Genomic DNA, 22,738 nt, shown 5'->3' on the forward strand with positions numbered 1-22,738 from the left:
TAGCAGGTGAGACTGGAAAGGTAGCAAGAAGGCCAGATCACAGAGAACCTGTGTAGCATGCCAAAGAATTCCAGCTTGTATTCTGAGATGAAGTCATGGAACAGTTTTTGAGTCCAGAAATGACATAATCTGTCATATCAATACTTTAAAAAGGACCCTGCCAGCTGCTTTGCTGAAAATTCACTGTGTCTACGGAGGAGGGAAGAGGCAGAGTCAGAAGCATGGAGACCAAATCTACTGAAATAATCCAGGCAGTTTTATGATGCCTTGAACCAGGTGTTAGGGGTAGAAGTGGTGAAAAGTGATTGGATTTGGGGTATATTTTGAAAGCAGAGTTGTTAGACTTTTACATTTATAGGATAGGACATCAGCTTTGGAGATGTTAAGTTTATGATGGCTACAAGTCACCCAGATAAAAATGTCAAGCAAGTAGCTGAATGAATGAATATGTTGTTTTTGGAAGAAATCTGGCTTAAAGATGTGAATTTTGGAGTCATCACCAAATAGATGGTATACAAAGTCATGAGAGCGGATGAGACACTAGTGGGGAAGGGCAGGAAGAGAAGCCATTTGGAGCTGAACCATGGGGTAATTTAATATTTAGTGGCCGGGGGAAGAACTAGCAAAGGAAAGTAAGAAAGAGAGCCAGTGGGATAGGAGAAGTAAGAGAGATGGCCCAGAAGCCTTAAGAAAGCAGGAGTGATTAACTGTGTCAATGCTACTGACAGGTTAACATAAGGATGCGGGGACAATGTGGAGTTCACTAGTAATCTTGATGAGGGGTGGTAGTGGGTAGTGATAAAAATCTGAGATGGGTTTGGGAGAGAAAGGGAAGAGAGAAAGTAGAGAAGGTGAGTTGAGACAATTCTAATGAGATGTGCTTTAAGAGGGCATGGAAATGGACTGGTGGGATAAGGGAAGTCAAGAAACTCTTTTCAAGATGGGAGATTTATAGCAACTACCTACACTGATGGGCTTCCCTGATAGCTCAGTTGGTAAAGAATCTGCCTGCAATGCAGAGAACTGGGGCGACCTTGGTTCGATTCCTGGGTCAGGAAGATCCCCTGGAGAAGGGATAGGCTACATACTCCAGTATTCTTGGGCTTCCCTTGTGGCTCAGCTGGTAAAGAATCTGCCTGCAATGCAGGAGACCTGGGCTCAATCCCTGGGTTGGAAAGATCCCCGGAGAAGGGAAAGTATTCTGGCCTGGAGAATTCCATGGACTGTATAGTCCATGGGGTTGCAAAGAGTCGGACACGACTGAGTGACTTTCACACTGATAGGACTAGTCCAGTAGAAATGAAAAATTATCAATGCAGGACAGAGAGGTAACAATCGCTGGACTCGTTTCCTTGAATAGATGATCTAGATGTGATCGAATGCACAGGAATGAATAAACCTGCTCCAAAACTTACTTTCATTGATTTCTTTTACTCTATTGTTTTTAAATATGAAGAATATTGTGAAAAGGAGGAGTCTGCTTTGCAGCTTTTATGATCAAGACATCTATTTGAATCTACTTGGGACATATTTTGCCACTCTCTGTTAATGACTATCTGGCCAAATGGGGAATCTATCTTCCACTCAATCTCAACTCTACCACATGTACTAACTAAATGAAGCCTTTGTTGTTTTTTAGTTGCTAAGTCATGTCTGACTCTTGTGACTGCATGGACTGTAGTCCGCCTGGCTCCTTTGTCTATGGGATTCTCCAGGCATTCTCCAGGATTGTCTATGGCAACTGAAGCAGGTTGCCATGCCCTCCTCCAGGGGATCTTCTTGACCCAGGGACTGAACCCGGGTCTCCTGCACTGGCAGGTGGATTCTCTACCACTGAGTCACCTGGGAAGACAATAAATGCCTTTACTTCCTTACTAATCTCCTTGCAATAGTTTCTCTGATCTATTTCTAAAACATACATCTGGTTATGTTGCTTCTCAGAAACATCCAAAGACAAACCACTGCCTGTCCAGGTTTTGATTTGTCAGAAATGATATCCAGGAAGCTTTCCTTTTTAGTCTGACTCTCCCCATTTCTTTGTGTTTCCTCCCTATCCTCACCCCGCCCCCATGCCTGACAAATCCCATGATGAAAGTCACACAACTTCTTACAGCATCCAGATTTGCAATGACCTCTTTAACCAGCATTCTTTACATTCCATCTAAAGTATTTTTCCTATTAAGCTTTTGTCACATAATTAGCTGCCAATTTTTTTATGTTCTCACATCACTTTGTTATATTCATTTTAGTATTTATAGCACAATAATTCTTGTCATGCCTGGCTCTAAGACAAGCAATCCAGTTGGACTTTTGAAGTTTTCTTCTTTTTGCATGGTCTATTTCCCCTGAGCTCCTTTTTTGCCTCCCCTTTACTTTGGATACTATCTTTCACAGGAGCTTTCTTCCAGTGACGAGTGATCTTTGATTTTCTGTTCTCGCTTAAGAGTGAAGCACTGAATAGCTGACTGGAAGCTGTGTGCTGGTGAGCTTGTCGATCGTTGGCTTCACTGTCTGGCAGTGCAGTTTAATTTCAATACCTGCAACTATCAGTAGCCTTTCTATTGGGCTGGTCCTAAGACCCAGAAAAAGAATCATTGAGTCTTTTGCCTAGAGGCCCAGCTGCCAGCATTTGGGAGCCAAGTGTGGGAACGAGGCTAGGGGTTCTCACCACTTTAAATCCATATTTTTACTTAATCTCTGTTTTCAGATCCTTCCCCTAGTCCCATCCCCAATTCAGAAACTCTCCAATTCATATTCTCCAGAGAATGACCTTCTGGTCTTTTGGTAGAAGAGGGATTTTTTTGCCTGCCTGCAGTGGGGGAGGGGAAAATCTTACATGGATTTTCAACTAATCTTCCTATTTTCTACTTCACCTTCAGAAGTATATGTTGCTGCCAATTTGAGTCTTTTTCAGGTTCTTTAGGGGAAACTGGGTAGCTTCTCTGCCTGCTCTAATGTTAGGTTTTAGATTTCTATGTCTTTCTAAGTCATTCATGATTTTAGCTTCGAAAGTTTTGTTATTTCAGGATTTTCCTGGTGGTCCAGTGGCTAAGACTCTGTGCTCCCAATGCAGAAGGCATGGGTTCAATCCCTGGTCCTGGTCAGGGAACCATATCCTACATGCCACAACTAAGAGTTCGCATGCTGCAACTAAGACCCAGTGCAACCAAATAAATAAGTTAAATAAATATTAAAAAGAATATTAATTTTTAAAAAATTTGTTTCTTCTGAAACAACACTGTACTTACAGACTAATACATTTAAAAAATTCTCTTGTAACTAGTACAGTTTTGAGAGGGAGGAGAGATAAAAGTATATTTTTAATATATGCCATCTTTAATTTTTCTTTCACTTTTATTACTATAATTGAGATATAATATGTGTGTGCTTAGTTGCTCAGTCATGTCCAACTCTTTGCGACCCCATGGATTATAGCCAGCCAGGCTCCTCTGTCCATTGGGATTCTCCAGGCAAGAATACTGGAGTGGGTTGCCATACCCTTCTCCAGGTGACCTGCCCAACCTGGGGATCTAACCCAGCTCTCCTTCATTGCAGGCAGATTCTTTACCATCTGAGCCACCAGGGAAGCCCATGAATACTGGAGTGGGTCTATCCCTTCTCCAGGAATCTATCCCTTCTCCAGGAGATCTTCCAGACCCAAGAATTGAACCAGGGTTTCCTGCATTGCAGGCGGATTCTTTACCAGCTGAGCTACCAAGGATATGCCACCTTTATTAATTGGTTTTGAGTAATTTCCATATCCTGCTCAACTTTAGTACCTTATCCATAAAATTGAAATAAAATCTATATGTCTACAAAGTTATTAAAAATGAGATAATAATATGTGTAGCAGTATAAAGTACTACCAGAGTACAGAATTATTTAATCCTGATGCAGGCTCTCAAAAAAGGGAAGTGTTAGTGTTTTCACTGTATGTTAGAGCCAGTATATCTAGAAATATATTTTAAAAAACCCACACTTTTACTACACTATATTAAAATTAAAAAAAATTAAACATGTCTTACCAAGAAGGTCCACAGGTAACTGGCTCTAAAGAAATGTGATGCATAAATAACCTTCTATCTTTCATTGTGCCTAAAAAAATATATTTCACATTATGTATTAATGAATGCATTTTATATTATATAGTAATGAAAATCTAATGAGAGATTCTATTTCCTATGTCTGTTCATTATACATTATTGTAACTACACAAAAATTTGAGAAGATTATACATTTAAAATTTTTCAAAAAAAATAAATAAAATTTTTCAGTGCACATAATGAATGCTTAGTTCATAACTATCAAAAAGTTTGGTTCTCAAATTGATAATGATTAATACCAAATAACTCACAGTGCAAATATATATATGAAATCAGTATAGATTTAGTCAGCTGATGTTAATCAGAACTTGAAGGCATTAGTGAATTGCCAATGAAAATATAAATCTTTAGTTTTATGAAGGTTGACAAGCTAAACTGTAGATATTATTCATTTTCAGTAGGTAACTTGTACTTCTTAAATCTTCCACTAGTCCATTAGTAGGGAGGGGACTGGTTGAATAAACCAGAATACACTGATATAGCCTTGTGATCAAGCACTACACAGTCACAAGAAAGAACAAGGAAGATCTCTCTATGCTCATTTATGCATTATCTCCAGATAAATTCAAACTGAACAACAAAGAAGGTACAAAGCCCTGTGCACACTGATATCTTTTGAGTGAGAAAGAAAATGAGAATATATATATACATATTTACATATTACTTATATATATATATGTATATATATATACACACACATATTTATTTAGAAGCCCTAAAAGGATAGACCAAAAACCATTAAAAATAGTTACCAATATAATAAGCAGGAAGTGAGGAAGTTGGTGAACAATATGGAGGAGACAGTGATGGAAATAAGGCTTCTCTGAGTAAATATTTCTATAGTTTCGATGAATGAACTACACAAACATTGTATTTATCCAAATATGAAATTTAAAAGGGCAAATCTTAAAATTGAAAACAAAGTGAAACTAATTAATCTAACCTAATTATCAAATTGTTAACCACAAAAGAATTCTTTTAAGTGACATTTGAATAGAGAACTTTAACTAACTATACATTCCTTATGATATATGTTCCTAGGACAAAAACTGCAAATAATTCTTAAATCTCCCTTAGTAGTTTATTAATAGTAACAGTGGTACTGTAAACTTGAAGCTATTAGAGTGATCCATGGAACACTGGGAGGGAGTACCCACACCCCTTAGAGAGGATCCAAGCTGTCAAACTACCTTAATAATAATTGTGATCAATAATAATAATAAGCAGTAGTAGTTGTAGTTATATATATATCTTTCTAACTGTGTTGACACTGGCATTGCTGGTATGTCCTGCTGCATACTTTAGTGTGATAACTGTCTAAAGGAAATGCACTTTATGTGAACTGCACTAATCAACTTTCCCCCAAAGAATTCCATTTTTACTTGAAAGCATAACCAACAAACTATTTATTCAGAGTTGGGTATTCAGCAAATACTTCTTCAAAAATAAATGAAATGAGCTCATCACTACAAAAAAACAAGTATTTGCTGCAAAACAAACTATTGTAAAGTTCAAGCTTTTAAACAAAATGACAATTGTACAACGCTTATATCTGGCTGTTACTGTTACAATTTCCCAATACTAAATTTTCAGATTAGATCAGTGGTGACATTAATAAAAGTAATTGTTTAAGATGGTATAATGTGTCACTGTTGGAAGAGCTGCGTAAGTCTGAACTAATTTTCAAGATGACTTAAGTATAATATTTAATATTTATAAATACGAAAATTTTTCAATTTTAATGTTGAATATGATAAATATAAATAGAAATAATCCACATAATCAAATGCTCTTGAGGATCCTCAATAATTTTTATGAGTATAAAGAGATTTTGAGGGCAAAAAGCTTGAGAATCTTGGCTGGATAATAAAGCAAATAAGTAAATATGTTAATGTTATTAGAACCAAGAATACAGCATTAAAAAAAGATGATAACACCAGCAGCTCTGAGCGTAGTTAGCACTCAAATCTTGTGTTTTAAAAAGTATTAACCATTGAAAGGATCTCTGGAAATTCTAAGGACTCTAGAACTGGGGTGAAGAATTACGATGACTTCCTAGAAATCTTTCTGTGATAATACAAAGCAAGAAAGTGTTCAAAGGTTAATTAAAGCATGTTAAAAAAAAGAACTCTTAAGAAATACTTGAAGAGGTCACTACTTACAAATTTGAAATGATTTGGGCATCAAAAAGAATGTTACCTTTTGTAAAGAAATAACATTATTTATAATGTGTTCTTTTAAACTTTATATCCATATAATAAATAAGAATCTAAGAAATCAACTGTGTCTAAAAGAGAAAGAAGAAAATTCCTTTACTACCCTTAGTAGTGATTATTATACCAACTACTCTTTACTCTGAAAATTGGTGAGTAAAGGGAAAGAATTCAATGTTTATCATGCCTTTTTAGCAAGAACTATATAGATAATCCCCAGTTATTAAGGGAAAGCCCTTCCTTGCTGAAGAATCCCAGCTAATAAATGTATAAAGTAATAACAGAATTTTCAAGTCACTATTTTTCAATCTCCAATTAAATAATCGATTCTGGTAAATATTATGAAATCAACTGTATTTTAGGATGTAAACTTATTTTATTAAGTTCTTACTAAATTCTCTCAGCTTTTTATTTTAAAAATCCTTATTTGAGTATCATTTCACATTTCTCAATTATGGAAAACCTCCACATTATACCTGGTAGTATGAAGGAAAAACTCACATAACAAATAAAGCAAGATAGAAGTTTTAATAAACCACACTGTAAAGTCTTGCTCAATTATCCATATACCCAAAAGAGGTGAGAAAAACAACTTTAAGAATATTAAGTATAGTAATTAGAGAAGGAGAAAAGATACACATTAAAAAGCATATTTTACCATCTGGAGTGCTTTTTGAAGCCTTTAAGGATTTTCCTTGATTTTCTATTATCCTGTCAAATTCATTTAACAAGTTTCGTTTGATTGGGGGTTCTCCTAAAAAGAAATTCCCATACATGTTTTTAAAGCAAATAACATCGGTTTTATTTTTCAAAAGCCATAGTCCATTTTTTAAAACTAAAGTACTGGCTCTTACAATGTGTTAAGTAAAAAATACATAATAATTATAATTTAAATAGTGAACATTCTATTTTGTAAGTGATTTTTGTAATTAATTTTGTAATTTTTATAATTAATTTTTCAATGTCAATTTAATTTCTATTATTTTTTGACCATTTAAAATACTTCTTTTTAATTGGGTCCAGGGATAAACAGATGTACCAGATATCACAGATAATCTTTTTTTTTAAATAAACTGCCACTTAATGTAACTCCAGGCTTATTGGCAATAAGGACAAACAAAAAATTTCTTCAAATAAACTTTTTTTTTTGCATTACACTCAAGAAGGGATTTATTATATAGGTCCCTGAACTAGAGTCAGTGGCTAGGAAAAAAGATTTTAAATTACCAAAATTAAAGTACTGGCAAAAGTAATACATACTTCTTATTTAAAAACTCTTCAAAGGCTTAGAATAAACTTAAGCCATACTTGAAGTTATGCATTTCTATGCCATACTGAGATAATGTGTTAACAGATACCTTTTTAAAAAAAAATATTTATTTTGTTTATTTGGCTGCCTTGGGTCTTGGTTGAAGCATGTGGGATCTAGTTCCCCCACCAGGGATTGAACCCAGGCCCTGTGCATTGGGAGGGTGGACTCTTAGCCACTACACCACCAAGGAAGTCCTGATACTTTGTTTTTAGACGTTTTTTGATTTATTAAAGCAAGTGAATTTGAAGGATTTAATAAGTAAATATGTCCATGCAAGGCTTTATTGAATGTTCGATTATAAAGTGATTTAATTGTTTGACAAGATCTTGTACTATAAAGTAACCAGAAGCTGATTGTGTCTAGTCGCTCAGTCGTGTCTGACTCTTTGCAACCCCATGGACTGTAGCCGGCCAGGCTTCTCTGTCCATGGGGATTCTCCAGGCAAGAATACTGGAGTGGATTGCCATGCCCTTCTCTAGAAGCTGATTAAGCTATATATATTTATATCTAACAACAGTGAGGGAAATGAAACAATGATGCTGTTGAAAACACTTAGTAGAAATCTGAGTTGTTACTCCTAGGCACAAGGCCAACCTACTTTAATGCACACATGAACAAAACAGGATCCTATAAATAAAGACATTATTTTCTATAAAAGAATTAGGAATATCTTTAGCATCTGCACCTCAGAATTTTGCACTAGAGAATAGTGACAATAAGGTAAGTATTGTAAAATTACTACTCTGCCTGTAACGTGAACTTGGTATAGAATGTGGCATGGATAATACTTGATTAAGGAAGTCTGTATCCACCAGAATGACTTAAGGGCAAAATGTACCAAGTATAAGAATGAACTGACCATCTTCAGTGTCTTTCTCTATAATGTGAAGGGCCTGGATAAGAAGACTTGTGAAAACTCAGCTACTCTATGAGTCTAGAGTTTTTAAACAGGATTGACATGCTTCAGATCATTCACTTAAAAGTTGGAGAGTTACTTTTGGCATTTACTTTAATTGTAACTAATCAACAGATTTAATTAAGACTACCCCTAGTCAAAGATACTAACAGAAAGAAAAAAAAAAAATCAAACATCCAATTAACCTCATAATTGAACTGAGTTGTTAAATATTTAAAAGAGAAGTCAGAACATAGTCCAAATGGCATTAAGACCAGAATACTATTTACTAAAAAAAACTTATCTTAGAACACCTGCTAGGTGAAAAAAAAAAAAAAGGCAAGCTAACCAACATCTATAGTCAGAAACCAGCTTTTAAAGTTCTTAATAGCCAGAGTCTGAAACTGTTCTCTCTCCCCATCTCTATGTGTACATGACTCAACCAATGACTTCCTGGCACACAGATTCAGCTATATCAAGAATGAAACCAAACTACACACCAAAGTCTGAAAAATGTACTTAGTGTATAATTTCCTAATTGTTACAAGCTAGCATACCAGAGGGAGAAGGCAGTGGCAACCCACTCCAGTACTCTTGCCTGGAAAATCCCACGGACAGAGGAGCCTGGTAGGCTGCAGTACATGGGGCCGCAAAGAGTCGGACACTACTGAAGCGACTTAGCAGCAGCAGCACAGACTTATTAAGGACTTAACAATTTAAAAAGTGGCTGGGAGACCAAAAGGCAAAAACAGACACTTACCAACTGTGACAAGTGCATCTCCTCTTCTTTTTTCTATTCTTGAATTTGACAAAACCATTTCCTCATTTTTTTGGCATGTAAAAGGAGAGTGTTTCGCATGACTTGGAAATTCAGAATCTGTCAGCTCACCATCTTCCATAAAAGCTCTGGCAATCTCTACTGCTTCTGTTTCAAAATAGTTCTCTGGGTCTTTGGAGTCAGTAGAACAAATTTCTGTATTTGTTTTCACAAGATCAGGAAAAGTTTCAGTTTTCCCAATTTCCTTTTTTATATTTTTAGACAAAGTTTGCTTTTCCCCCAAAAGATGAATGTTCTCAATGTGTGATACTCTGGTTCCTAATACTGACTGTTGTTGGTCTTGCTTAAACTCAGAGAGATACGAAGAAACTTTAATAGAGTGATTATTTTCTGAAGAACCACTTTCAATGTTATAATTGTTTGATAATTTAAATTCTTTATTGTAGGCTTTTTCCATTTTGGAGCTTACAGAGTGTTCTGGGGTTCTTTTATCAGTACAAGAGACAGGAAGTATCTTTGATACATCTTGCCTAGAGGTAGGTGAATGTTGGAGACTATATTCAGTTCCGATTAAATCAAATTCTTCAAACATTCCCTTAACTTTGCACAAGGCACTCTCAGCAACTGGAACATGTTTTCCACTTGCTGTACTAAATCCAGAGAAAGCAGATGATAGTAAATTTGGGGGGTTATGTGTCATAGTATTTTCTTTTCTTGTGAACATGTCTGAATGCTCTTCATTACTTTTAAATGACACTCTGGAAAAGAGTTGCTTGGCATTGTCTTCTGACTTAGAAAATACCTGTCTTGCTTTTTGTAATGCAGAATCTGACACTTGGACAGATTTTCCACTTGCTGTGTTAAAAATCCCACAAGCAGTCATAGAAGAGACGGACCTGGGATGCTTTCCCATGTTAAATTTACATCTATCAGAAGTTTTCAAATCAACATGACGAAGTGGTATTTCAGAAACTTTCTCCAATCCAGAAATACTTTGGTCATGTTGTAAAATCGGTTCACTTTGAATGTCAGGAGAAACATCATGTGAATGCATATTATGTTCTTCATTATCTGGGGAGTTAGGGAAAATAACATCCTCTGAGTCACCCAATGCCTTATGAGAATCTGTCACAGTTTTTGTTTGGTCAGTGCCTGATTTAGTCTCAGTGTTTTGCTTAGTTATGTTCCTGAGGTTGTCTGTAAACCTCTCTCTCACTGTTGTTTCATGTGAAACAAAGACTATTTGATCACTTGCTGTACTGTATGCAGGTGGTTCAGTCTCAAACTTATTTGAATTAGATAAGGCCACTTCAACAGCTGTCTTTTTATTTTTACATGGTGAAAACTTAGTCACAAGTTTCAGAACACAACTATCTTTGTCTAAAGCTTGTGGGTTTATGTTTGCTTCTCTTATGGTGGGTATTACTTCAGAAAAACTACTGTTTTTCCTATCTTTGACATTCTTCACTACTGGCTCAATACCAGAATTATCAATTTTATTCTTTGAGAGATACTCTGATTTATTAAATCCCTCACTGGAATGACAAAAATCAGAATGACATGAATAGCTGTTAGGCATGCTGTTGTTTAAGGAAGTTGAATCTTGCTTTTCAGAGAGGCTTTTGTCATTTTCAGTTATGATACTGTTTGAACTGTTTCCACATGAAGGATTTCCTACATAATCCCCAGTATATTCCTTTAAACATATAGTTTTGGAGGAATTTATTTTTTCTGGTTGATCACTCAATTCTCCTTCTCTAAGCCATTTCTGGGCTTTAAGTAGTGAAGCCTGACTCACAGAAATTTTTCTACCATGTCCTGTGTAAAACGCTAAAGCTGAGTTTTCAATGGCTGAAGAAGTGGAAAGGTTTGTGTAACAAGTTATAGGACTTTTTGCTGTTTCTTCTTCTATATTTTCATGTACTTTAACTTTCAGAGAGATACTATGTGATATGTGGAGATTTTCAGTTTGTTTGTGTAAATGATCACTTAAGAACCTGGGTGGCATGGCAGTCTCCTCAGAAACAAGCTTTTTCTCCTCTAGAGAATTCTGCATCTCTTCATGCTTTGGGGCAGTTACTTTACCTATCTCACATGCTAAGTCAAGCTCTTCTTTACAAACCTCTCTGTCCTTTAGCATCTTTGCCCCTTGATGGATAAAATCAGTCACTTCACTATTGTCTTGCTTTGTTTCATCAAAAAGATTTTTCACTTTGTCCAAAGATTCTTTGGTAATTTTTACTTTTTTCCCACTAGCTGTATGAAAACCCAACATGGTTGGTTCTTTGATCTTTTTGAGTTCACATTTTTCTCTTTGCTGGAGTGTCAGTATTTGATTTTCAATACCAGCTGGGCTGCTTTCTTTCAACATTTTGTTTTTGAACATACTGGTTTCCTCATGACTTGACATGTCCATTTTGTTGATATTTATGTCAGAAAGTAATTCAGAATTTGAGGAATCTGAAAAATTATTCAATTCTTTTTCTGTACATTTTTCATCAAAGAAATTTACAACTTTATTTAAAGACTCCTTAGAGACCCTTATGTTTTTCCCACTTGCAGTCCAAAAGGACAAATCAAAAACACCAAAATCTTTTATATTTTGCCTCATCTTATTAGCAATTGGCTCCTTTTTATTTGACTTATTAAATGTTTCTTCAGCTTTCATAACTTCCAAACAAGTTAAATCCGACAAACCTTCTTTAATTGGAATGTTTTCCTCCTTCATAAAGTGATGAGACAGTTTCAGATGTATGTTGTGTTGATCAGTATATGGTAAGCCACTTTCGTCTTTATGAACATAAACTGTATCATTTTTACTTGAAGCACAGCCATCAGATTCTCCTAAATTACAAACAAACCCAGCACATTTGTTATCTTTGTTTTCAGTATTTCTCTTGAAATCTTCAGTATTTTCTTTGACAAAACTACTGGTGGTCATTTCAAAGTTATTCTGGAGTATCAGTTGGCATTTATTATTTTCCTCACTTAAATTTTTATCACTGCTATAATTTTCTACCTTAAACACAGAAACATCAGAATCGTTACACTGACTTGAAGAGAAACTTTCTGGATCTACTTCTGCAGGAGTTTTCTCACTAACTTTCTTGATGTCACTGAACAGTTTCATGGCTTTCTGCAATGCTTCATTAGAAACATTCAGTTTTGTGCCACGAGCTGAATAAAAGCCCCTAAACTCCTCTTCACTTTTATCTGTTAAATAACCAGAAACACTTTTGTTACAGTTGGTTGTTGATAAGCAGATCAACTTTTGCTCATGTCCAACTAAACTTTCACATTTCTTGCTGCTATCTACATGACTGAGAGATGGGGCACTGGTTGTGAGATGAAGATCAACATCTTTCTGCTCCTCAGAAGTGGTATTCAAGACAGTTATCTGGGTTTCAGGCATTTCAAATGGATTACTCTGTAATATGTGGCTTGGTTTTCTGAACTGTGTAAATTCAAACTGACTTCCTGATTCTTCCAATATTGTAGAAAGTTCTGTAATTTCTGCCTTCTGGCTGGGTGTTAAATTATGGTTTGAATTGAAGTCTAGCTTTAAAGATAAAACTGGAGGAGTTGTGTGACTGTTTTCACCATCAGAAACAACAGCACCACTCTGCACATACCCACACACTGTATCAACTGACTGTGAATCATGATCATGAGGTCGGCCTCCTTCCCTTTGATTTTCTAATGATTTTACAATTTCAACACAAGCTAAGCTAGCAGGATAATGTTCTTCAATATCCTTGAAGAGCATTTTGCTTTTCTTAATATTGTGTTCAGAGAGTTTTATCTTTTTATTAGAAGCTGTTCTGAAGCCATTTCCAAAACTGTGACTTGAAGTCAAATCTGAGAGTCCTGCCCATTTGTCCCTGCAAAAGTTATTTCTGTTTGATTTTGTATCTGTATCTAAGGATACATCTGGCTTTGAATCTTGACCTAGAGTCATCTTTGGTTGTTGCTTTATGCTATTTCTATTCTTCTCTATAAGACCATGGACTATATTTGATGAGACAGAATCTTTTGTAATGGACATTTTGGCTGCTTGTCCACCATCCATATCTATACTTGTTACTATGACAGAGTTCTTGAGAACAGGTTCTTTTAAACAACTGAAGTTTGCCTCATGAACTTCCTTAATGTTTCCTAAAATAGGAATATTTCTTTCACTAGTTGTTTGAAAGATAAAATTATTTTCATTGTCTGGGGAAAGTTCTTCAGAGTTTGGGTTGACAGTTCTTTTTGAAATTAAAGTAGTTTCTTCCTGGTCTTTATGGATGACTGTGAGATTCGTATTTTGGTAGCATTGTACTTTCACAGGTGATGCTCCTGTTATATATATTTCAGGTGACAACATCTCAGCTTTCTTAGAATTTTCATTTAAAACACATGTTTCTTGATTCTCTTCCATGGAAATATATTTAGTTAATTCAAAACCTGCTTCACAATTCTTAGATTTTATTTTCTCTGACATTTTATCTGATTGTTTTCCTCTAGAAATCACAACTGGATTTGACAGAAGATCCTTGGAGCTAGGAGTTAAAATGGTGGTATTATCATGGTCATGTAAAAAACTTTCCTGGAATTGGAAGACAGTATCACTACATTCCTCTGAATGTGGCAATTCAGGGCGACATACTATAGGCAAGACTTTTTCCTTTATATCTGAAACACCTTGGCCTTTTGGATTATCTTCACAATGCTTGTCCTGCAAGCATGACACATAATCAGTTTTTGTGGTTATAAATGACTGCCATTTTTCCTTATTAATATTTGTTTCTTTACAATAAAGATCCTGAGTTGTTTTATTATTAGAAGAACTGCTTTCATTATTAAAACATTTTCTCAGAACTGTCCCAAAAGAGCTGGTTAAAGACAAAGCTGGTTCTTCAGAATCATTCTGTGAACAGTTTTTTTGGATAGAAGAATGCAATGAACCTAAGCATGAAGACACAAAGTGACAAGATAAAATTCAAGTATTATTAATCACATTCACTAAATATTTTCCACTAAGTTAAAAAGATAGTGTCTAAAACAAGAATTACATGAAAATCAAGAAGTGAATGTCAAGTTTAAAAGAAAGAATTCTAAATATTCTCTATTTTGAAGTTACTACATTTCCCAACTAAAGATACAGAGGACCTAGTATTTTTTAGTAATATTTATCAAGTCAATTAAAATTAGTATGTAGCTAGCTGCCATAAGTAAAATTCAAAGTATTTTTATTAGAAAATAAAATTGGAAAAGAATTCTTTGCTAATATTGATGTAATAGGAGTTAGAAAATCAAGGTAATGAAAAGGAACTAAAAAGTAACCACTTCCTTTGGTTCAGTCTTTCCCATTGAAGAAAAACAAAAAATGAACTTTAAAAACAGGTTCTATATATGAAGGGCCTGAAAGATTACTTAATCTCAATTAAATATGCAAATCTTTAGTTAATTTTATTGCACTTCTGAATCTATTAACAAGTCAAAATTATTAGTCTCATTTTATTTATTCATTAACCACTGTTTTATTGGTTTTATCTCTGATATATACATTTTCCTCTGGAAATTAACCTAAATCTCAAACAGTTCTGTACTACAGTTCCATCAAGCCCACTGTTCATTAAAATACTATCACCCAGTCAAATATTCTCAGAGGGTGATAAAGTCACCTTTTAACATACAGTATGAATATGTTAAGTCATGTCTGATTCTTTGCAACTAAATGGACTATATCCACCAGGCTCCCCTTCCATGGAATTTTTCAGGCAAGAATATTGGAGTGGGTTGCCATTTCTTTCTCCAGGGGATCTTCTCGACCCAGAGATTGAACACACATAATAACTACTAATAAATAAACTTTTGCTCAAATAAAAAATGGCTTTTACTATGCATATTCCTGACACCGAGATATAGTAATAACTCTAAGTAACCTCTAAATATTTAAGAAAACTGTGTAACAACAAAAATGTCACTATTTTATGACTGCCTTACATTAAACTTAGCTAACAATTAGCTTTTTTTCCTATTTTTCACATGCTTGAAAGAAAATACATATTAAATAGCACAACATATTTATAGAATTGTCCAACTTGCATATAACAAATACTGAAAATTAAAGCAGGAATTAAGTAGCCAAGCTCTTGGTGTTTATCAATCACATGCTCTGTCTCAAGAGTTATGATTTTATATATATACATATATGCATATGTATATATATGTATACACCATGCAAACTGATCCAACAAGTTTGAATGGAATGATTCTGAACACTGGTAATCAAAGGCCTAAACAACAATGTCTGATATAGAATATATAGATTAAAAAAAAAATGACAGAAGAAAAACCAAAAAAATTGTAGAATGAAAGTAGGCAGTATGTTTTTAAAAAAGGTTAAAGAAAGATACACATGTTCAAATAAGAAATTTATCACCATCCATAAAACTATATACACTATTTACATACACACAAAAAGGTACCTGAATCAACATTTGTAAATGTATGTGGTGCCTCCAAAGGCTTTGCTTCAAATTGGGCTGAAGAGTTAGTTAGTTCTGATTCTTGGTCATTCTGTATTTTCAGTCCTTGGTAAGTTGTTTTATCATTTATAGCATAAATAAACTTTTTTGTTTTCTTTTTCAAAGTGGATATCAAACCTGTGCTCTTCAAAGCTACTGAAGTGTATTTGGTAGTGGCTGGCCAGCTCTCATTATCACCTGAACTTGAACATACAGAATCCTCTGTCTGTGAGTAAATAGTTTGTATTTCTGATTCACTTTTAGAGTCTTCTGGTTCTTCTTTCAAGTTTGAATCAGTCACATTACTTGAGAAATCTTCTCTAAGTATCTTTTCAGGTGATTCTCTTATCCTGAAGATCGACTTTTTGATGGTCTGATGTGGAGAAGAGTCAGTTAGTGTTTGCTGTCCCACAGTAGTGGGATCTTCATGAGATTCAAGACACTGCCCTTCATCTGTCTTGTTTACCACTGTTTCCATATTTAATATCTTCACTGTTTTTGATATGCTTGAAATATGTGGCAAAGAATTTTCTAAAGTAATGAAGTTGGTACACTCTTTCTCTGTGCCTATGAGGTCTTTTTCTGAATTAGTTTGGTCACAGGAAGAAATATGCAGTAGAGACGTTTTCTCCATCTGGGTTCCATTTAGACCCGAGAGTGTGAGCTGAGACCATTCAGAGACTGAAGATGGTACAACTTCCCCGGAGATTATGTCAGTTCCATTGCCAACGGGCTTCTGATTTATTACATTTGAATCTAATGGATCACTGTCATTTGGTTCTGTTTCAGATGCAAATGAAGGTTTACTTTCTGTCATTTCCTCTTTAGCTTCTTCACATTCATCTGTTTTTATTTCATGGAAAATATTTTTCCTAGTCTTGCCAGTTTTTATTTTTTGTAGCTTTTTTGTTTTATATTTAGTAACACATACTGGCAAACTATCTTCTTCAGAGATACCTGCAACTGTTTCGTGTACTTCACCTTCTAGGACATTTGGCACTGACTTTTCAAAATGGTCTTTGCAGCTATTTACTTTACCAAATGAATCCTCTAACATTTTCTCCAATCCTGTTAAAATTTAAAACATAAGTATTACTAATAACATTTTATAACACAACCATATAATTTATATTACTCTCAAACCTTTTTTATAGAAATAGTATACACTAAATAATGCATAGTTTAGCATTTGAAGAGTTATCCTGAATGCTAGCTAAGTTTTGGGTAGGTAGACACCAACCTTGCCCTGTTCTTCTGGTCAAGACTGATTCCAGTGTACTCACAGCCTTTTATTCACACTCAATCTCTAATAACCTTTCTTTACCACGTCTATACAATCAATTTACTCAAATTTACTAAATAAACACAATATTAAAATTTATCAAATTGTAAGTTCCAAATTAATTTTGTGGCCCTACAACCAGCAGTAAAATCTAATTTTATACAAACACACACACACACATGATACCCAATCCTACACATTTATACAGTTATACACACATACTAAGAACATGCAGAGATCAAGACCATCTCCAAGAAAAAGAAACGCAAGAAGCCAAAATGGTTGTCTGAGGAGGCCTTACAAATACCTGAGAAAAGAATAGAAGCTAAAAGCAAAGGAGAAAAGATATACCCATTTGAATGCAGAGTTCCAAAGGATAGCAAGGAGAGATAAGAAGGCCTTCCTCAGAGATCAGTGCAAAGAAATAGAGGAAAACAACAGAATGGGAAAGACTAGAGATCTCTTCAAGAAAACTAGATACCAAGGGAACATTTCATGCAAAGATGGGCACAATAAAGGACAGAAATGGTATGGACCTAACAGAAACAGAAGATAATAAGAAGAGGTGGCAACAATACACAGAAGAACTATACAAAAAAGATCTTAATGACCCAGATAACCACCATGGTATGATCATGCACCTAGAGCCACACATTTTGAAGTGAGAAGTCAAGTGGTTCTAACGAAGCATCACTATGGACACAGATAGTGGAGGTAATGGAATTATAGCTGAGCTATTTCAAATCATGAAAGATCATGCTGTTTAATTGCTGCACTCAATATGCAAGCAAATATGGATAACTCAAGCAGTGGCAACAGGACTGGAATGGACCAGTTTTCATTCCAATCCCAAAGAAAGGCAATGCCAAAGAATGTTCAAAGTACCGCACAATTGCACTCATCTCACATGCTAGCAAAGTAATGCTCAAAATTCTGCAAGCCAGGATTCAATAGTACATGAACCGAGAACTTCCAGATGTTCAAGCTAGATTTAGAAAAGGCAGAGGAATCAGAGAACAAATTGCCAACATCTACTGGATCATCGAAAAAGCAAGAGAGTTCCAGAAAACCATCTACTTCTGCTTTATTGAGTACACCAGTCTTTGACCATGTGGGTCACAACAAACTATGGAAAATTCTTAAAGAGATGAGAATACCAGACCACCTTACCTGCCTCCTGAGAAATCTCTATGCAGGTCAAGAAGCAACAGTTAGTAACTGGACATGGAATGACGGATTGGTTCCAAATTGGGAAAGGAGTACATCAAGGCTGTATACTGCCACCCTGCTTATTTAGCTTATATGCAGAGTACATCATGCAAAATGCCAGACTGAATGAAGCACAAGCTGGAATCAAGATTGCTGAGAAAAATATCAATAACCTCATATACGCAGATGACACCACCCTTATGGCAGTAAGATAAGAACTAAAGAGCCTCTTGATGAAAATGAAAGAGGAGAGTGAAAAAGTTGGCTTAAAACTGAACATTCAAAAAACTAAGAACATGGCATCCGGGCCCCTCACTTCATGGCAAATAGATGGGGAAACAATGATTGACTTTATTTTCTTGGGCTCCAAAATCACTGCAGATGGTGACTGCAGCCATGGAATTAAAAGATGCTTGCTCCTTGGAAGAAAAGCTATGACAAACCTAGACAGACAGCATATTAAAAAGCAGAGACATTACTTTTAGTCAAAGCTATTATTTTTCCAGTAGTCATGTATGGATGTGAAAGTTGGACTATAAAGAAAGCTGAGCACAGAAGAATTGATGCTTTTGAACTGTGGTGTTGGAGAAGACTCTTGAAAGTCCCTTGGACTGCAAAGAGATCAAACTGGTCAATCCTAAAGAAAATCAGTCCTGAATATTCATTGGAAGGACTGATGCTGAAGCTGAAGCTTCAATACTTTGGCCACCTGATGCGAAGAACTGACTCAATGGAAAAGACCCTGATGCTGGGAAAGATTGAAGGAAGGAGGAGATGGGGACGACAGAGGATGAGATGGCTGGATGGCATCACCGACTTGATGGATATGAGTTTGAGTATGCTCCGGGAGTTGGTGATGGACAGGGAAGCCTGTCATGCTGCAGTCCATGGGGTCACGAAGAGTTGGACACGACTGAGCGACTTAACTGAACTGAACTGAAGAATATGGAACATTCCAATAACCTGATTGAGTAACTTTTGGTGTATCTGCAACCATACTTGCTTTCTAATTAGAGATAAGGTCTTAACATTTTGTTAATTCTAAGCCTTATTGTGCATCTCTAAGTTTTGAGTTATGGGTTTTGTTTTGGGGTCACAATAGCATCTTTGAATAGTATTGTCCTAGCATGATGTTTAAACATTTTCATCTAAATGAAGTTAGTTTCTATTCTCAATACCTTCAGTAATAAAGAAAGGAGAAGTAACATTTTTTCTCTTTAAGAAAAGATGAGCAATTATTTCAATGATGTCAATTAAGAATAGTCATTCAATTAAACAGAAGGGCTTACCATGACTTTCAGCTTCTGTCTGATTTTTGTTGTCACTGTCTGGCCCAGAATGGATAAACTTATTATTTTTCAGACTTTCATCACGGTTAGAAAAATATCTTTTCAAAATCTGCAAAAGTTATATTTTAAAATCACTAGTATAGAAATTCTCACTATGCACATAGTATCTTCAGCTTATTCTTAAACAGAGAGACAGTAGAGTTTCATTGGAAGTCAAAGAAAATCACACACAGAAACAAGTTTAGAGACTTTCCCAAAGGCTTATAAAATCATAAATTAAAGAATGAAAAATGCTAGATAAATAATTTCTCAAGGCATTCAAAGCAACTGCAACAGTTTAATCACTGTGTCATATTTACTTACAGCAGTAGTATCACTAGGAAACACAGCTGCAGATGCTTCCTCATCTCGGACTGTAAAAAAAATAGTTCAATTTACCTATACTGTATTATACATCATACACTAAAATTAACCTAAAACTTCTGTATTTTTCAGTTAGACCTCAAAAGAAACATGCATTTTTGGGTTAAATAACACATTTAAAGCAAAATGAATTAATCCAAGTATAGTAATTAGAGGTCAATCAACACAGTGGATAAGTTATATTCACATTTCCTTAGTACCACTGATAAACTGGTAAGAAACTATAGTTTGATGAATCTAACCTGAAGATAATTCTGTCCACAAAGGCTTGGAGAATCAGATTAAGTTGTGAGATCATGATTTAAAAGCTAAAGCTTGTAGATTTTAGTATTTATTTAGATAATACAGTTGAAAGGTATATCATGTTAACTACTTCTTACTTTTCAACATGCTTTAGACCTGTATTATTTCATCTAAGCAAGAAAACAAGACAGTTAAATGTCCAACTAAAGAAGAATCAAAATGTAATGTATTTCTGCTAAAGTAAAAAAAATCCTGGTTTGTATATAAATTAATTTGATGCCTCTAAAATACTATTCGCTTCCCTGGTGGCTCGGATGGCAAAGAATCTGCCTGCAAGGCAGGAGACCTGGGTTCGATTTCTGGGTTGGGAACATGGCAAACCACTCCAGTATTCTTGCCTGGAGAATCCCCATGGACGGAGGAGCCTGGTGGACTACAGTCCATGGCGTTGCAAAGAGTTGGACACGACCGAGTGACTAAGCGTGGCAAAATACTCTTTGATTCACTTGAGATTTATCTCAATCAACACTGCATAAAATAAAATTATTCTGAAATAGTAACATACCTAACGAAGACAGATTCTCTAATCTGGTTACTAATTATCTTTTCATATAATTTTTTAACAGAAGCATTACAGATGACAATTTATCAACACTGTCTTATATAATATACATTCACAGGTATTACCTATGAGCACAGTAGAACTAAGTGTTGGTGGTGTGGCCAAAGAACTTGACCAAGACATATCAGGATCCACCTCAGCTCCTAAACTTTCAGAAATACGTTTCGGTGTCTGACCCTGGAAATAAGGAAAATCGTTTACTTCACAGAAGTGAACAGATGCTTGAGAATTTTTCTATTCACTATTTTTTTTTCATTTATCACTTACCAAACGCCTATGTGAGTTAGTAGGTACATAACTGCAAAATTATGACACCGTTGTCAAATTCTCAATTACTACATAGTACTACACAGTAAAAATAAACTATTTACCTTCATGAGCTTTGGTGTATGAAATAAACTTCCACATACCACTGGGGATAAAACAAGAGACAAAATTACTAAGTTTTATATTTATTAGAATTAAGAGTATATGAAAAATAAAAGGTCTTGTTTTTAATCATACCCGACTTTTCTCTTTGTGGTGTTACATGTGTACATTGCAGAACAGGACTAAAAGGAAACAGAACAAATCCCTCAATTATTCAAAAGAGAATGAAAATAGCAAAAAGAAACAAAATACTAATCTTATTTTAAAAAAGGACTCCCAGTCATATCAATTAGAATTATACTAGTTTGTAATATTCTTAGATTATTTTTTAAAAAAGGAACTATCTCATGAAGAATTAAGTAACCACTAAGTTATATTTAAAAATCCCCACTGAAAGTAGTATATAAAGTAGTCACAAATTTTAGGTGCTAGGAATTGTGTATTTTGAATTTAAAAATTATATAAAGTGAATCTATGACAGCATCAAACTCTGCACAGATTCAGAGTATACAAATTATTTTAAACTGGATATTTCAAAGGCATTGCTTTTCATCATTTATTTTTGTTACATAAAAATTCCACAGATACACAGAAAAACAGTGAATTAAATGTTATAAGAAAAACAGAGTAAATGTTTCTAATGTAAAAATTATTGTATTCAAGGATTCAATCTAAAAGGAAATTATTTTAAAATAGAAAATCCTCTACCAGGCTCTAAGGCAAAATATTACAATGATGATTAGATGCATCTCTATAAAAAAATATCACATATAGGAAAATGTTTCCTTTATTTTAATACAATTGCTTCATCATACCTTTCACTAAGAGAGGAATTTGGAGGTGGGCTGATAACATCATTTGGTTGATTGATTTTAGCCTTCACCTTGCAACAACTTTTATGTTTACTGTTGGCAATATCCGTTCCTGAAACATACAATAATGCAGTGAGGATGTATATGTTCTGGATTGTGGATTTTTATTCTGTAGAAGAAGTTAAAAACAAGTCTCATCTATACTGGAAGGAGAATATATGGGGAATTCAGTCTGAAGTGAATTCCTTTCCAAAAAGTGATGTCTCAAAGGATGTCTGACTCCATTCAACATTTATTTGTATAAATGCATAAAACACTTTGAATACAGTTCAAGATCAGTAAGGGCAGTGAAACTATTCTGTATATACTGTAATGGTGAGTATATGACATTACACATTTGCCAAAGTCCAAAGAACTATACAAAAAAATGAACCTTAATGTAAACACCGGACTTTAGTTAACTAAAGGTATCAATACTGGCTCAGCAATAAAAAGAAAACACAAAAGAATAGAAACTGTAAGAAATAAAAAGCAAAAAAAAAAAAAAAAGAACCAGGTAAAACAAAGTTCACATCCTAATAAATATTTTCCAAATAACTTGAGAATCTCATAATAAGTAAAATGATGGTTAAAATAAACTTATGTGATTTTATGCAAAAGGAAAGACTTATGAGAA

General features: G+C 34.8%; 1 protein-coding gene across 4 annotated transcripts in view; it reads right to left on the reverse strand.

The window, feature by feature from the left end:
- The window catches only part of BRCA2 (BRCA2 DNA repair associated), a 51,553-nt gene that overhangs the window by 22,521 nt on the left and 6,294 nt on the right, over nucleotides 1-22,738 (reverse strand). For 3 of the 4 annotated variants that reach the window (XM_043892037.1, XM_043892035.1, XM_043892036.1), the window contains exons 4-13: nucleotides 22,066-22,174; nucleotides 21,386-21,432; nucleotides 21,253-21,293; nucleotides 20,947-21,058; nucleotides 19,957-20,006; nucleotides 19,594-19,702; nucleotides 15,775-16,881; nucleotides 9,284-14,248; nucleotides 6,975-7,070; nucleotides 4,026-4,095 (exon numbers count right to left, since the gene is read on the reverse strand). In XM_043892037.1, coding sequence (XP_043747972.1) covers nucleotides 4,026-4,095; nucleotides 6,975-7,070; nucleotides 9,284-14,248; nucleotides 15,775-16,881; nucleotides 19,594-19,702; nucleotides 19,957-20,006; nucleotides 20,947-21,058; nucleotides 21,253-21,293; nucleotides 21,386-21,432; nucleotides 22,066-22,174 — 6,706 coding nt within the window. The remainder of the gene's footprint in view (nucleotides 1-4,025; nucleotides 4,096-6,974; nucleotides 7,071-9,283; nucleotides 14,249-15,774; nucleotides 16,882-19,593; nucleotides 19,703-19,956; nucleotides 20,007-20,946; nucleotides 21,059-21,252; nucleotides 21,294-21,385; nucleotides 21,433-22,065; nucleotides 22,175-22,738) is intronic. The other variant, XM_043892038.1, reaches the window with a different exon arrangement.

The sequence above is a fragment of the Cervus elaphus genome, chromosome 30, assembly GCF_910594005.1.
Source record: "Cervus elaphus chromosome 30, mCerEla1.1, whole genome shotgun sequence".
Classification (NCBI taxonomy): domain Eukaryota; kingdom Metazoa; phylum Chordata; class Mammalia; order Artiodactyla; family Cervidae; genus Cervus; species Cervus elaphus.